Source organism: Oncorhynchus masou, chromosome 20 (genome assembly GCF_036934945.1).
Source record: "Oncorhynchus masou masou isolate Uvic2021 chromosome 20, UVic_Omas_1.1, whole genome shotgun sequence".
NCBI lineage: Eukaryota > Metazoa > Chordata > Actinopteri > Salmoniformes > Salmonidae > Oncorhynchus > Oncorhynchus masou.
Window position 1 is genome coordinate 15,173,841 of NC_088231.1, and position 15,901 is coordinate 15,189,741.

At 44.8% G+C, this 15,901-nt stretch overlaps 1 protein-coding gene across 2 annotated transcripts in view; it reads left to right on the top strand.

Annotated features, from left to right (window-relative positions):
* The first annotated feature begins 201 nt into the window (after positions 1-201).
* Positions 202-15,901, top strand: part of LOC135507009 (hedgehog-interacting protein-like) — a 58,800-nt gene continuing 43,100 nt past the window's right edge. The window contains exons 1-5 of one of the 2 annotated variants that reach the window (XM_064926476.1): positions 202-389; positions 667-899; positions 4,708-4,900; positions 10,303-10,447; positions 15,482-15,683. In XM_064926476.1, coding sequence (XP_064782548.1) covers positions 266-389; positions 667-899; positions 4,708-4,900; positions 10,303-10,447; positions 15,482-15,683 — 897 coding nt within the window. In that variant the 5' untranslated portion in view covers positions 202-265. Of the gene's footprint in view, positions 900-4,707; positions 4,901-10,302; positions 10,448-15,481; positions 15,684-15,901 lie in introns of both variants that reach the window. The other variant, XM_064926477.1, reaches the window with a different exon arrangement.

Genomic DNA, 15,901 nt, shown 5'->3' on the forward strand with positions numbered 1-15,901 from the left:
GTGCACTTGACTTCTCAATCTCACCTCTTCAATTCTTCTGTAGGCTATCACTAACGACAGCCCGTCCAGTGCTGACAGCCAGGTATTCATCGTTCCGTTCCACAGTAGCGTACAGCCAAGTGCGCGCACTCGTGCTGTCTTACGTCACTGTGCTCGCTCCTCTTCTCGCGCGCTGGTTAAAAAGAAGGAGGAAAGAGCAAGGGGAAACATGTGAGCGCTCTGAGGATCTAGTGAGAGACAATTTTGTGCTTACTTTTTTGACCCAATGCACTGTGCTGAAACGGATTTTAAATCAGAAGGAAGGACACAAATGAAGCTTACTGCAATTCTCAGAGCTTTCTTATCATTTGCTTTGTTTTCTTTACGAGAGAAAAATGTGTATTTCTGGGGTATGCCAGCATAACCAGCACTACCATTAATTTATTTTAAATAACATTTTTTTCTCTAGCAAATATTTAATTCTGATTACTTTATGCGTATACATTTATTAAACTAAACTAAATTATTATAATCGTTTACCTGTGATACAGCATATATAAATATAGAGAATATAGTATTTTGTAGGTTGCACCGTTGCTTTCGACAGTGATTTCTCTCATATATTTTGGTTCCTACGTTTTTTCAATATGAGGCATTTGAAATTTGTACTCGTGTTGGCTATTGCAGTCAACGTTTGGGAATGTGGGGATTCCAAATTTGGCGAGAAGGGGGAAATAAGCCCGAGGAGAAGGAGATGTTACGACGGGAGCATGCCCAAGCGTCTGAAGAAGAGGGAAAGAAAACTGTCAGTGGACAGCGATGCAAGCAGCGGGGAAGTTTGTCACAGGTTGTACCCTCGTGTGTCATGCTGCCCAACCAGGCGTGCTGCTTATCAGATAGTCCACCGGCGTGATGCAAGGGTATGTTGGGCTCGTTGCATTCTTTCATTGTGAGAGCTGTCTGTAGGCTAAAGCCAAACGCCCCGGGGAATGTATGTACCGCGTTGTGTGTCTTTTCGACTTGTTGTTGACAGTAGTAGAATTAACGATATATGAGGGAGGTGGGACTGTGAGGGGAAAATTCAACCGTAGCCTACTTACACATTCTGGCGTTGTCCTGCTACTCTAGGCTGTTTTTGACGTTTCTTTACCAGTCACATTAAATATGTAGAAAATCCATAAAACTGTAAAAGATTTATCAGCCAACTATGTTGTTTAAAAATGGGAAATGATATAAGCCTCCTGATTGTTGGTCTCGAGCGTGTCCAAAGCGTTACAGTGTTACCATGGTTATGTTATAATCTTTTACGTTCATCCCCGCGCTACAAAATAACACCACACGAGCGCAGTCCAAGGGAGTCAGCACCGTTGACTATCGTTCAATTCTACTTTGTTATTCTTTGCATCCCACACGGCAGTTATACGCACGTATGGCATGTTTGTCAGCGCACTTAGAATGTATTTTGCAAAAATGTTGCATGTTATTATGTTTTTCTTCTTTCCAATGAGTTCCTGCACAGAATGTTCGCGTTTACTGTACGCTGATGCCCGTTATAGCCACATTATTAATTATCGTCATGTTTAACTGCATGGATAAATCTTTAACACAGTCTTCATAGGCTACGTGGAGTTCACGGTAGAATTCGTCGTATTCTTATGTAAACCGCTCCCAACTAATCGACTTATGCGGCTGGGTGGTATCTCACTTTGTGTTGTGACAAAAAGCCATATTGCGTCATTTAATTTGCTCAAGTCATGCAGGAAAAACCCTGAACGGAACAAAAATAACCTCGACTTTTCCCCCTCCCTACTACACTGCCCACACACAGAGCTCTTTTTGCTTATGGCAAAAGAATAACAACAACACCATTGTGTTTGTTAGTTTCTCTAATGGGTGAAGCTGGAGAACATCAGTCTCCCTGTTCAGTCCCTAGACTCTGTCCAAGTGTTAAGGCTGCTGAGAGGGTATTATTTGTCATTCACTCCCCCCTCTCACACCCACCCCTCACTAACTTACACCTATTCCCAAAGAGCAAGTGTTTTGTTTAAGATTTTCAACACCAGTCTTAGTGTTGCCTACAGCACAGCATATTTTCTCTTTAGGGCCTATGTGTGGGGGTCTCTCTCTCTCTCCCTCTCTCTCTCTCTCCCTCTCTCTCCCTCTCTCTCCCTCTCTCTCTCCCTCTCTCTCTCTCCCTCTCTCCCTCTCTCTCTCCCTCTCTCTCCCTCTCTCTCCCTCTCTCTCTCCCTCTCTCTCCCTCTCTCTCCCTCTCCCTCTCCCTCTCTCTCTCTCTCTCTCTCTCTCTCTCCCTCTCTCTCCCTGTGATTCCTGATGGTGAGACCTTATGAGGCTTGTGCAGCCCACATTGTCTAAGATTGAATGACAAGCAAATGTTTTCAAGTGTGACCTTTGTGCATTGATATGTTTGTTCCGGCAATTTCACTGACAAAAGCCATTGTGCCGATCCTATCAAAGAAATGAGTCCTCCTGTAACAGCTGCTCCTCTACAGTGAGCTACTTACACGTCTGGCTTTGTGATCACGTCTCTGTGAGGAGGACAACGACCACCATAAAGGAGCTTATGGAAATGCATTTTGCATTTGGGCTGTCCATGTGAACTGGCAATCTTGTGTTATTGATGTGTTACGACACATTTCCCCCCACATGCCAAGGTATGTCACACAGATGGATGTTGTGCGCGTGTGTGGGTCGGTTTGTTTACCTTCGGAGACTTGGATCCCTTGCATTTCTGTTCCCCGAGTAATGCTATAATAGCGCTTGTACAGACCGGGATCGAGACTCTGCTTTTGAGTGGCGAGTCGGTGGAGAAATTTTGCTGCTAAACACAACAAACAAAGGTCCTCTTGTTCTGGTTTGTGGTGATGGCAACATTGGAGCCCATCCCAGCAACATATGGGCACAGGGTATGGCAGAGAGCCCACAAATGCTCCTCTCCATGGACTGTGTGCCAGCCCATGGCACGCCGAATCAATGGGCAATTTAGAGCAGGAGGGCGGGCGGTTAGGCATGCCCACGGCGGTAGTACTCGCATATATTTGGAGGGGTTAGTGCTAGTATTAGTATATTAACATATACTGTTACCACTTAGCAGACACTGTTATCCAAAATGACTTAGAATACAGTGAGTGGATACGTTTTAGTATCTGTATCCTGCAGGGATTAAACCCACGTCCCTGCCGTTGTTGGCGTCAATCTCTTACCAACTGAGCCACACCTGACCACTACAGTTACAGAGCGAGAGTAAGTTAAAACACACAGACATGGACAACCAGGTTTTAGCCCAAGCTAAGCCTACCCTGCCTAATGCTGACCTGTCAACACTTCTAAAGGCTAACGGCTTTTAGCTGCTCTGCACTCTTTATTAGTATACTATTAGTATGAGTATATTTATTAGTATGTTTATTAGTATATTTATTGCTTGTTTATAGCCGGGTTTATCAACCTCTGTGTGTGCTTCTGGCAAGTCCTAATCACTCGTGTTTTACACTGTCCCGGTAAGAGGAGTAGAACAAACATTCTTTGGCCATCTCTAGTCGTGGTCCTGAGGGGCTATAAAACAACCAAAGGACCTGTGTTCAACCTGTGGTCACAAAACGGTCTCGAACACGACCGCAGGGTGGCCATATCCTTAAGAAACAGCTTTCACTTCCAGACCTAGTCAGGTTATTGTTGAACTGAGAGAGACAGAGTTAGAGAGAGAGAGAGAGAGAGAGAAGGAGGTGTCCATATGTTGGACCCAGGTCTGTAGGCCTAATTGACTAGGACAGACTGCTAATTTGTTGAATGATGTGCCTGTCTATCTCTAAATTGGTGTTTACACACGGACGGACCTCACACAGTGCAAAGCACTACCAGCCTGCCTGCTGCCTAAGCAGCACACATGTCTGGATGCAGGACAGATTATGTTGTGTTTTATTACACCTAATTTGCTACGTAAATAATCCCTGCTAATTTCTAGGGTCTAAATCTCTTGTTTACTTTTGTTTAGCGACCTAAGTAACGCTTCAAACCCTCTAATTCGGCTCCATCCATTTTGGCCCCAGCCGCCCTGACATATGAAATGTAATTTGAACTTAACTGTTTGTGCACTTAGGTAAACAAGTTGTGAGGGAGAGAATCTTTTTTCTCAGAATGTGCTGCGTATTCTGGTTTTAAAAAGTGACATTAAAAGGTAATCAGGTCTAATTTTGATGTGGGCTTAGTTTCTCTGGAGAATATTTTTCCGTGTACCATCAATAAAGCTGCAGCGGTGGTTAATTAAAGTTAGGTTATATCATCTCCATGCTAATGTCTTACAATAATGTTTATTATTAACTGGGTGGTTCGAGCCCTGAATGCTGATTGGCTGAAAGCCATGGTATATCAGACTGTATACCACGCCTATGACAAAATATTTATTTTTACTCATCTGATTAAGTTGGTAACCAGTTTATAATAGCAATAAGACACCTCAGGGGGTTGTGGTATATGGCCAATATACCACGGCTAAGGGCTGTATCCAGTCACTCTTCGTTCGTGCATAAGAACAGCCCTTAGCCGTGGTATATTGGCCATATACAACACCTCCCGGGCCTTATTGCTTAATTATACTATATCGCTGACATGCCAGAAAATTACAAGCCATGTTGAGGTGTAAAACATTAATGCTCACTAAGTCCGTATTTTAATCAGTCATTGTTCCTTGTTGCGTGTGGTCACTCCCCCTAGATCTTCTCCACCAATAACACGGAGTGCAGCCGTCTCCTGGAGGAGATCAAGTGTGCACACTGTTCGCCCAACGCCCAAGTGCTGTTCCACTCCCCCGAGTCGGACAAGGTCCCCCTCAGGGAGCCCCACCTGCCACGCCTCTGCCAGGACTACTGCCGTGAGTTCTACTATACCTGCCGCGGACACATACCAGGTAACCATTCTACTACACCTACCACTAAGATATACAGGTAACCATTCTACTACACCTACCACTAAGATATACAGGTAACCATTCTATTACACCTACCACTAAGATATACCAGGTAACCATTCTACTACACCTACCACTAAGATATACCAGGTAACCATTCTAATACACCTACCACTAAGATATACCAGGTAGCCATTCTACTACACCTACCACTAAGATATACCAAGTAACCATTCTATTACACCTACCACTAAGATATACCAGGTAACCATTCTACTACACCTACCACTAAGATATACCAGGTAACCATTCTAATACACCTACCACTAAGATATACCAGGTAGCCATTCTACTACACCTACCACTAAGATATACCAGGTAACCATTCTACTACACCTACCACTAAGATATACCAGGTAAACATTCTACTACACCTACCACTAAGATATACCAGGTAACCATTCTACTACACCTACCACTAAGATATACCAGGTAAACATTCTACTACACCTACCACTAAGATATACAGGTAACCATTCTACTACACCTACCACTAAGATATACAGGTAACCATTCTACTACACCTACCACTAAGATATACCAGGTAACCATTCTACTACACCTACCACTAAGATATATCAGGTAACCATTCTACTACACCTACCACTAAGATATACCAGGTAAACATTCTACTACACCTACCACTAAGATATACCAGGTAACCATTCTACTACACCTACCACTAAGATATACCAGGTAAACATTCTACTACACCTACCACTAAGATATAGCAGGTAACCATTCTACTACACTTACCACTAAGATATACAGGTAACCATTCTACTACACCTACCACTAAGATATACAGGTAACCATTCTACTACACCTACCACTAAGATATACAGGTAACCATTCTACTACACCTACCACTAAGATATACCAGGTAACCAATAAGGATGATGATAGTGCCATCACTACCTCAGTCAGTGCTTGCACTGTATAGGTGGAGTGAGGCACACATATGAACACAAATCTCTCTCGCTCGCTCTCTCTCACACTTACTCTCATTCTCACTCACTCGCTCCCTCCCTCAATCTCACTCATTCTCTCTCTCTCTTACCGACTCCCTGACACACTACATACAGTCTATTGTCTGAATAAGGCAATATTACATTTCTGAGCAGGTCTCCTCAAGGTTCCCAATTCAAAGTCAGCAAACAGTGTTGAACATATAGGTAGCTTGGTTTTACTTATGCAAGACGCAGTGGAGCGTAAGGACTCAAGAAGAAATAGTTATTTATGTAGGCTTACCTCATCTGACCTCACCTCCACTTGGTGGTAGAGCCTGCCTGCCTCACGCCCCCATACACTGGGAGAGCCTCGTCTCAGTCTACCCACCCTGGCTGGCAGACGTAGCCTGCTGCAGCCATCAGCCTAGCACTTTGTTAATTAGTCTGACTACACACTTTAGACCTGGCAATCAGGAGCTCTCTCTCTCTCTCTCTCTCTCTCTCTCTCTCTCTCTCTCTCTCTCTCTCTCGTATTTTTAGTCCCACTTGACTGGTTGTCGATGTGTTTTAAGGAACATTACTTTTCTTTACTCACATTTACTCAAACTCTTCCTCAATCTATGGAATTTAGACATCAATTGTGTGCACACACTCACATACACACACACACACACACACGTACCCACACCCCCTAAACAAAGCTCCTACAATCTGCCAGAGAGCTGAAAATGATTGATTTTATGACCCTTTCCTTCCCTGGCCCCGTCCTTCTTTGGCAAGCCCTCCTGAGCTGCCCTGGCTGACGTCAGCCCCCTGACGGTGCTGTGTGCTGTTTGGGGATGTGTAAGCTGTAAGCACCCTGGCTACGGTCTAGACATGACCGGCTCTGACACCTCGCGCCACCAAGGGAGCTCCTCACACACAGCCTCAGACACACACAAACTACGGCCTGTTTCAAAAACGCCACTCACACCATCAGTTTGTTTTCCTTGGTGATAAATTCGATGGAACGTAAACACAATCAGAGCTGCCTCGCTGGACCTGGGCCTCGCCTCGTCCCTCAAACTGCTCCCCCGTACGTGTAGGCAAGGCAACGCCAGCCCTGGAGGGAGTCTCATCCCGGTGTGGAATGACATGGAGGAGATGACATGGACATGACATGCGAGGAGATGACATGGAGATGACTAGACATGCAGTTTCCTCCTGGATAGGATGGTATTGTGAGATGATAGGAGACCTGCTTGATAGGCCGCCCTCCCTGAAAGCTCCCCGTCCTCAGAAGTAGGGCCTTTGAAGGGCTGTTACCTGCCTGCCGTGCCTCCCAGTGAAGTGCACATTCCTTGTGATCAAACGGCCGCTGCTTGCCCCCAGCCAATTCTTCTTCCTATCTGTGTCGCCACGGCAGATTAAATCTGCTCGCGTTTGCTGAACGGAGAACAGTTTCAACCACTCATGTGGTGGCTCTACACCACCACCAGCACTATCAACATCAACCCCCCCCCCCATGTACATATTACCTTAATTACCTCGACTAACCTGCACACTGACTCGGAACCGGTACCACCTGTATATAGCCTCGCTATTGTTATTTTATTGTTGCTATTTTATTTTTTACTTTAGTTAATTGAGTACATCTTTTTCTTAACTCTTATTTTTCTTAAAACTGCATTGTTGGTTAATGGCTTGTAAGTAAGCATTTCACTGTAAGGTCAACTCCTGTTGTATTCGGCAGAGATAGAGAGGGATAGAGAGAGACGGACAGAGAGAGATGGTGAGAGAGAGGGAGAGAGAGAGATGGAGAGAGAGAGAGACAGCAGCCAGTGAGCTGACAGACAGCAGTGAAAGCTTAGAGTTAAACCCAGAGCTTCATACCAGGAGCTTGAGCCAGAGAAGGAGTCAGTCACCCCCCCCCCCCATCAATCCTTCCCTCCCTTTCTCCCCCTCTACACAGATCAGCATATGTGGTGACGAATGACACATTTATTTTTCTACAAAGGTTGTGTATATGTAAAGCTGCTGAAGTGCATCAAGATGTCAAGTACTTTGGGTGGCCACCCAGGTTGTGTTGGAAGACAACCAGATGGAAGTAGAACTGTAGCGCTAGCTCACTGCCTGGGATGTGGACAGAGGTTTCTCTCTCTCTCTCTCTCTCTCTCTCTCTCTCTCTCTCTCTCTCTCTCTCTCTCTCTCTCTCTCTCTCTCTCACTCTCTCTCGCTCTCTCTCTCTCTTTCCCCCCCCCAGGCCAGTACAATAAAACTGGTACATATTGTGGAGGGAGAGAGAATGCAGTGCTCGGTGCCACATGTTTATGGAAGTAGTTAACCATAAATTGTCTAAAATTAGATGGCCCTCTAAGTACATATCATTCTGGATAGGTTTTCCTCCTATGGATTTAAGAGTCCCTTTCAGGGGGGGGGGGGTTAAGCTACTTAAAAAACATTTTTTTTAAACAATTTGTTGTTTTTCAGTTCAGCTGTAATTTGCATTTGTAGTAATCACTTTTGCTTCTTAAGAACATGTTTAATTAAATCTCAAATATAAAGCATTGACAAACATTAGTTTTTTTGGGCTCATGTACAGTATATATCACTAAGGATGAAATTCAGAACCCTTCCAGAACTGTACTCTGCATCAACACATGCAAAGTGCTGACCAACAGTATTAAACCTGGACGGTAGCCTTTACTGTGTCTTTAAATGTCCTCCTGCTCCCGTGAAACTCCTTCTCCAGCTCCCCATTAGGCTGTGTACTTATCCCTCATTTCTCCATAAAGACATTTACGGCCTGAGTCTCACTTTAACCCAGAGGTCTCCCACCCCTTCCGCCCCCTCCTCCCTCCATCCCCCACTCTGTCTCTCCCCTCTGCATCTGAGGTCCTGGGACCAGCATGGTTAAGATAACTGCAGGCACAAAGTAGGTGGGTGGCATAGGCCTGGGAGTGTTTGTGTGTGTGTGTGTGTTCTGAGTGTGTGTTTGATCTCCGTGTTGTATTTAGATGTTTAGTGGGATATCGTATCACCTCCAGTGGTAGTGTGGTCAGCCTTGTGGTCGGTGTGGGGGGGCCAGGATGTAGGGAGGGAGGGATGTGTGGGGGCCGGAGAGCGAGATGAAAGAGGGGAGAGACAGTCCTGTTTGTGTTTTTATCACTGCTGTGTTTGCTCTCCTCCTCCGCCCCTCTGAGGGTTGTGTTAAGGGAAACAATATTGGCACGGTTGTTTTTAGGTCACGGGCAGGTTTTAAGATACGCTGCTTGCTTGCGTTCTTTTCACCCTGTTCATGGTTTTGCCCTGCTAGCACAATAAGAAAGGGGGGGGGTCCTAGAATCTTGGAATAATGTTGTGACTGTGGGTCTCTGAAGGTGGCCAATCAGGCGGTGTTGGGGCTGCTGTGTCTAATGAGGATATATTCTCAGATTACTTTGTGCCCCAGACCCTAGTGTTGAACCAACTTTAGCTCTAGTACAACTAGCAGCTCCAAGAGAAATCAAGGTGGTCTTGGGAAATAACCGTGTGATGGTGACATTTTGGTTTTGAACTTCCCCAAAGCACATGCAAGCAGTGGAACACAATCAATCAACATTTGGGAACATAATTTCTTAATTTGGGTTTTGAGGCAGACAGAATACTTCTATCCCTCCTAAAAATGTGCAACGTTAGTGTTTGGAAGACTGGGCTGTTAATTAAACATGGTCAGTTTTGAATTAGAGTTTCTCACATTTCACATGCTGTGCCTATATGCCTGCTGCTGGGCTGAGGAGGGCGAAAGCATCTAGGTTGTGGCCCAAATAGGTACTGGCCAAAAGTAGTGCACTACATAGGGAATAGGGTGCCATTTGGCACTGGCCCCTAACAGTGCTTTAATTGTATGAGAATTTCAGCCTATGTTTTACTTAATATTCCAAATATCTGGAAAGCTATTAGGTATCCACAGCAGTCACCCACGTGAGGTAGAGTTGGCATAGCAACAGGGGTCAAACAGCCATAGCACCAGGGGTCAAAGGATAAAGGTAAAGATGGATGGGGCCTCAGTGGTGCACTGCTACAGAGTTGAAGACCTGAGGAGCAGTCTGAACAGCATATTCCTCACATTCTGTTCAGATCTAACCCAGTTGGCCTGTCTGGCCAAGCGTTTCTTCACTTGTTCAGCCCAGGCCTAACCAGGATTTGGTTTGGCTCATTCGGCACAACTCTCAAAAACAACTGTATGAAAACTTAAGGAACTAAAGCTGCGTAAACATGAATTAAGGGCGACTAACTAGGAGGGGATTTAGCTTCAGCTCGCTGGTAAGTTGGATGATGTTGCATCATGGTTTGAACGAGGCGTGATGTCACTTGAATTGAATCGTCTTTCTCTGCCTGCGGGCCGTTGTCTGTGTCCATGGTGTTTTTCAGAGCTGTTCCAAGCCGATGTGGATGAGTTCTGTCAATACTACGGACGGCGGGACGGAGGCCTGTGCTTCCCAGATTTCCACAGAAAGCAAACACGGGGACAGGACTCCAACTACTTGGGAGATGAGAAAGTCGAAGACATCAACAGGTTTGTAACGTTTCACTTTCAAAATCTCTTTTACTTGTATACGTTAGGAAGAGTGCATTTAAGGTATCCTTTTTAAATATTGAGTTAACCATCCAAAAAGGACACTTTCAGTGAGTTGAGGAAAGAGAGGCCATAGTGTGTATCGTGGCATCTCCACACTCTGAACCCAGTGTGTCACTTTGACTGGCCACCACCACCGGTCTCGCCCCAGGCGATATGTACTATGAACCAGGGTCATGGGAGACATGCCAATGCCAAGCCTGGATGACCTTACCCGTCACCCATCTCTCCAGTCATCACCAAAGCCTGCCGTTTGTTCAGGGTGCATTGGGCCAGGCTTTGGCCACACAATGGAAATGCTTATCCTGCAGGCCAGCCCTCCCTCACTGCTAGCTAGCAGTATGTCATAGACAAACTTTCCCCCTTTTTTTGTCTGCTCCTGTGGAGAGAGAGCTTCTGAGCTCCCCGTCTCCATCCCAAATGGCACCCTATTCCCTACGTAGTGCACTAGTCCTATGGGCAATGGTGAGAAGTAGTACACCATGTAAGGAATAGGGTGCCATTTGGGACGCGAGCTGAGAGCGCTGCTGCTGGACGTGACCAACTGACCGTCCTGCTGTCTCGAGCTGGACCGGACCAGACCAGAAACTATGCTGATGCTGTCTGTCTATGATGTCTAGCTAAGTGCTGTCTGCATTCCTGGGGTTGATGGGGTTCTCCTCTAGTCGTTTCTAGTAAGGACCCCTTGCTATGCTAAAGAGCACTGTAATTGTAATTGCACTGAACTCTAGGATGGATGGCCGGGATGGCCGAAGAGAGATATAAGGCTTCTGTTGGCAGCCGCTCATCTAAAGGGAGTCTTGTTGAGCTGACTCTCCCCTTCTCATCTTCCGCCTGGGGCCGGCCAAGAGATGATGAGCAAGGAGAGAGGGCCAGGTTTTAACCACCGATGTCATCTAACATCGTAAGTCTTAATCAGACCTCCCACTTCAAAACTGGCCTGAGGGAGAGAGCAAGGCAGAGAGAGAGACAGAGAAAGAGAGAGAGAGCTAGGGAGCGAGAGAGAGAGGCAGAGGGAGCGATAGAGGGAGAGAGAGCCTGGGAGCGAGAGAGAGTGGCAGAGAGAGAGAGAGAACCTGAGTGAGGGAGGGAGAGAGAGAGAGAGCCAGCGAGCGAAAGAGAGAGAGAGATAGAGAGGGCGCACATCTGCTGTGTATGAACTTGACACATGCGTCACGATTAGAGGTCGACCGATTATGATTTTTCAACGCCAATACCGATACCGATTAGTAGAGGACAAAAAAAGCTGATACCGATTAAACGGACGATTGTTTTAGATTTATTTGTAATAATGACAATTACAACAATACTGAATGTGTAAGGGATTTCTTCCATTGACGGAGAGGCGGACCAAAGCGCAGCGTGGTTATTTTGATTCATGTTTTAATAAATCACTTCACATGAACAAACTAACAAAAACAAGAAACGTGAAAACCCAAAACAGTCCTATCTGGTGCAAACACAGAGACAGGAACAATCACCCACAAACACACAGTGAAACCCAGGCTACCTAAGTATGATTCTCAATCAGAGACAACCAATGAAAACCTGCCTCTGATTGAGAACCATACTAGGCCGAAACATAGAAATACCCAAATCATAGAAAAACAAACATAGACTGCCCACCCCAACTCACGCCCTGACCATACTAAATAAAGACAAAACAAAGGAAATAAAGGGCAGAACGTGACAGAATGAACACTTATTTTAACTTAACTTCTTGAAACTCCCCAACCCGGATCCGGGTTTGTGACTAAAGCCTCAGGCTCATTAGCATAACGCAACGTTAACGATTTCTGAAAATCGCAAATAAAATGAAAATAATGCGTCTGCTCTCAAGCTTAGCCTTTTCTTAACAACACTGTCATCTCAGATTTTCAAAATATGCTTTTGAACCATAGAAATTGACTAATTTGTGTAAGAGTATGCAAAGCTAGCATAGCATTTTGAGTAGCATGTAGCACGCAACATTTTCACAAAAACCAGATAACCAAATAAATAAAATAATTTACCTTTGAAGAGCTTCTGATGTTTTCAATGAGGAGACTCTCAGTTACATACCAAATGTGCAGTGTTTCCTGAAAGCGTCTGTGTGTAGGAGAAATCGTTCCATTTTCTACATTGCATCTGGCTACCGAAAAGAACCGAAAATTCAGTCACCTACAACGTAAAACTTTTTCCGGATTAACTACATAATATCGACCGAAACATGGCAAACGTTGTTTGGAATCAATCCTCAAGGTGTTTTTTCACATATCTCTTCATTGACATGCAGTTCGTGGAAGCTTGCTTTCCTCTCTGTATCGCATGGAAAAATACTGGCAGGTGACTTTTGCGCACCAATTTCGGCGCAGGACACCGGGCGGACACCTGGTAAATGTGGTCTCTTATGGTCAATCTTCCAATGATCTGCCCACAAATATGTCACAATGCTGCAGACACCTTGGGGAAACGACAGAAAGGGCAGACTCATTCCTCTCGCATTCACAGCCATATAAGGAGACAATGGAAAACAGAGCCTCAAAAATCCTTGTCATTTCCTGGATGCCATCTCATCTTGGTTTTGCCTGAAGCTCACGTTCTAGGGCACGCACAGAAAATATCTTTGTATTTCTGGACACGTCAGAGTGTTTTCTTTCGAATGGTAGCAATTATATGCATAGTCGAGCATCTTTTTGTGACAAAATATCTTGTTTAAAACTGGAACGTTTTTCATCCAAAAATGAAATAGCGCCCCCATAGATGTAAGAGGTTAATATAATACATCAATACAATCAATTTATCCTCAAATAAATAATGAAACATGTTCAATTTGGTTTAAATAATGCAAAAACAAAGTGTCGGAGAAGAAAGTAAAAGTGCAATATGTGCCATGTAAAAAAGCTAACTTTTAAGTTCCTTGCTCAGAACATGAGAACATATGAAAGTTGGTGGTTCCTTTTAACATGAGACTTCAATATTCCAAGGTAAGAGGTTTTAGGTTGTAGTTAATATAGTATTTATAGTACTATTTCTCTATATACCATTTGTATTTCATATACCTTTGACTATTGGATGTTCTTATAGGCACTATAGTATTGCCAGTGTAACAGTATAGCTTCCGTCCCTCTCCTTGCCCCTACCTGGGCAATAATACATCAATAAAATCAATTTATCCTCAAATAAATAATGAAACATGTTCAATTTGGTTTAAATAATGCAAAAACAAAGTGTCGGAGAAGAAAGTAAAAGTGCAATATGTGCTATTAGCGCACACACAGCTAACTAGCTAGCCATTTCACATTGGTTACACCAGCCATTAGGCTGATAGGCATGAAGTCATAAACAGCGCTGTGCTTGTGAAGAGCTGCTGGCAAAACGCACGAAAGTGCGGTTTGTATGAATGATTACGAGCCTGCTGCTGCTCAGTCAGACTGCTCTATCAAATCAGACTTAATTATAACATAATAACACACAGAAATACGAGCCTTTGCTCATTAATATGGTCGAATCCGAGATATTTTATCTAACAGGTGGCATCCCTAAGTCTAAATATTCTTGTTACATTGCACAACCTTCAATGTTATGTCATAATTGCGTAAAATTCTGGCAAATTAGCAATGAGCCAGGCAGCCCAAACTGTTGCATATACCCTGACTCTGCGTGCAATGAACGCAAGAGAAATGACACAATTTCACCTGGTTAATATTGCCTGCTAACCTGGATTAGTAGTTATAACTAGTGATTATGATTGATTGTTTTTTATGAGATAGGTTTAATGCTAGCTAGCAACTTACCTTGGCTTCTACTGAATTTGCGTAACAGGCGGGCTCCTCGTGGAGTGCAATGAGAGGCAGGTATTTGAAGCCTTGGACTAGTTAACTGTAAGTTTGCAAGATTGGATCCCCTGAGCAGACAAGGTGAAAATCTGTCATTCTGCCCCTGAACAAGGCAGTTAACCCACCGTTCCTAGGCCGTCATTGAAAATAAGAATGCGTTTTTAACTGACTTGCCTAGTTAAATAAAAAGGTATAAAAAATATATATATTTTTTTAAACGACCATGACGGTTAATCGGTCGACCTCTAGTCACGATGACAGCATAGCACCAGACAGGAAACTGACGGGCGAGATAACTGAACTGACACCCTTTTTCCTCCAATGAATATCCATCCTTCAGACTCAGACTCTCAATGGCAAATGTCTTGAAACAAGTATGAGGAGCGAGAATCAGCGTCACCGCCTTCATGTGTTAGCTAGTCGTCGCGATGTTGTATAATGGATTTTGAATGTTCTGTTTCCCACATCAAATGTGAACTGTGGTTTTACGCAACACTTGCCCATTTAGGCATTGCTCCACTAAATTCACCCGTGGAGTGACATATGTATGTGTGTGTGTGTGTGTGTGTGTGTGTGTGTGTGTGTGTGTGTGTGTGTGTGTGTGTGCCAATGCGCATGAATCAAAGTCACTGCCTATGGAAGTGTCTATACTCTTACTCAACCCTTCCCATCGTGTCATGCTATTGCTCCACTCTTACTTTGTAAATCACTGGGATTAACTTACTGTCAAGTCAACTCAATCAGTGTATGTATATTGTGGGGGGTATTTTGTTTTTCCTCTCTCTCTCTCTCTCTCTCTCTCTCTCTCTCTCTCTCTCTCTCTCTCTCTCTCTGTCTCTGTCTCTATCTGTCTCTCATGCTCGCTCTCTCTCTCTTTCTCCTCCTCTCTCTCTCTCTCTCTCTCTCTCTCTCTCTCTCTCTCTCTCTCTCTCTCTCTCTCTCTGTCTCTCATGCTCGCTCTCTCTCTCTTTCTCCTCCTCTCTCTCTCTCTCTCTTTTCTCTCTCTCTCATGCTCTCTCTCTCGATCTCTACCTGTCTCTCACGCTCACTCTCTCTCGCTCTTTCTCCTTCTCTCCATCTCCCTCCTTCCTCTCCTCTCTCAACGGGATTATCCGTCGGCGACCCTTGACCTTTCGTTCCTACTCCGGCCGCCCAGGAAGCACAAGCACAACTGCTACTGTGCCCAGGTGGTGTTGAGTGGGCTGAGGCAGCCAGTAGCCGTGGTGCACTGTGGGGACGGATCCCAGCGCCTCTTTGTCCTGGAGAAGGAGGGCTTCGTCCGGGTGCTGACCCATAACATGGAGCTGCTGAAAGAGCCTTTCCTGGACATCCACAAGCTGGTGCAGACCGGACTCAAGGTCAGTGAGGAACACAACACGCATCCCTAATGACACCCTATTCTCTACATAGTGCACTACTTTTGACCAGGACCCATCGGGGCACCTGAAGACCGCTCCAAACCCTAATTCACATATAAGCGATGGTACTTGTTCGCCCCGTGTCTTCCCAATGTAAATTTACCTTAACACCAGTTTTAACACCAAAACGGTTAACTATCAATGTAGGGAGCGGACAC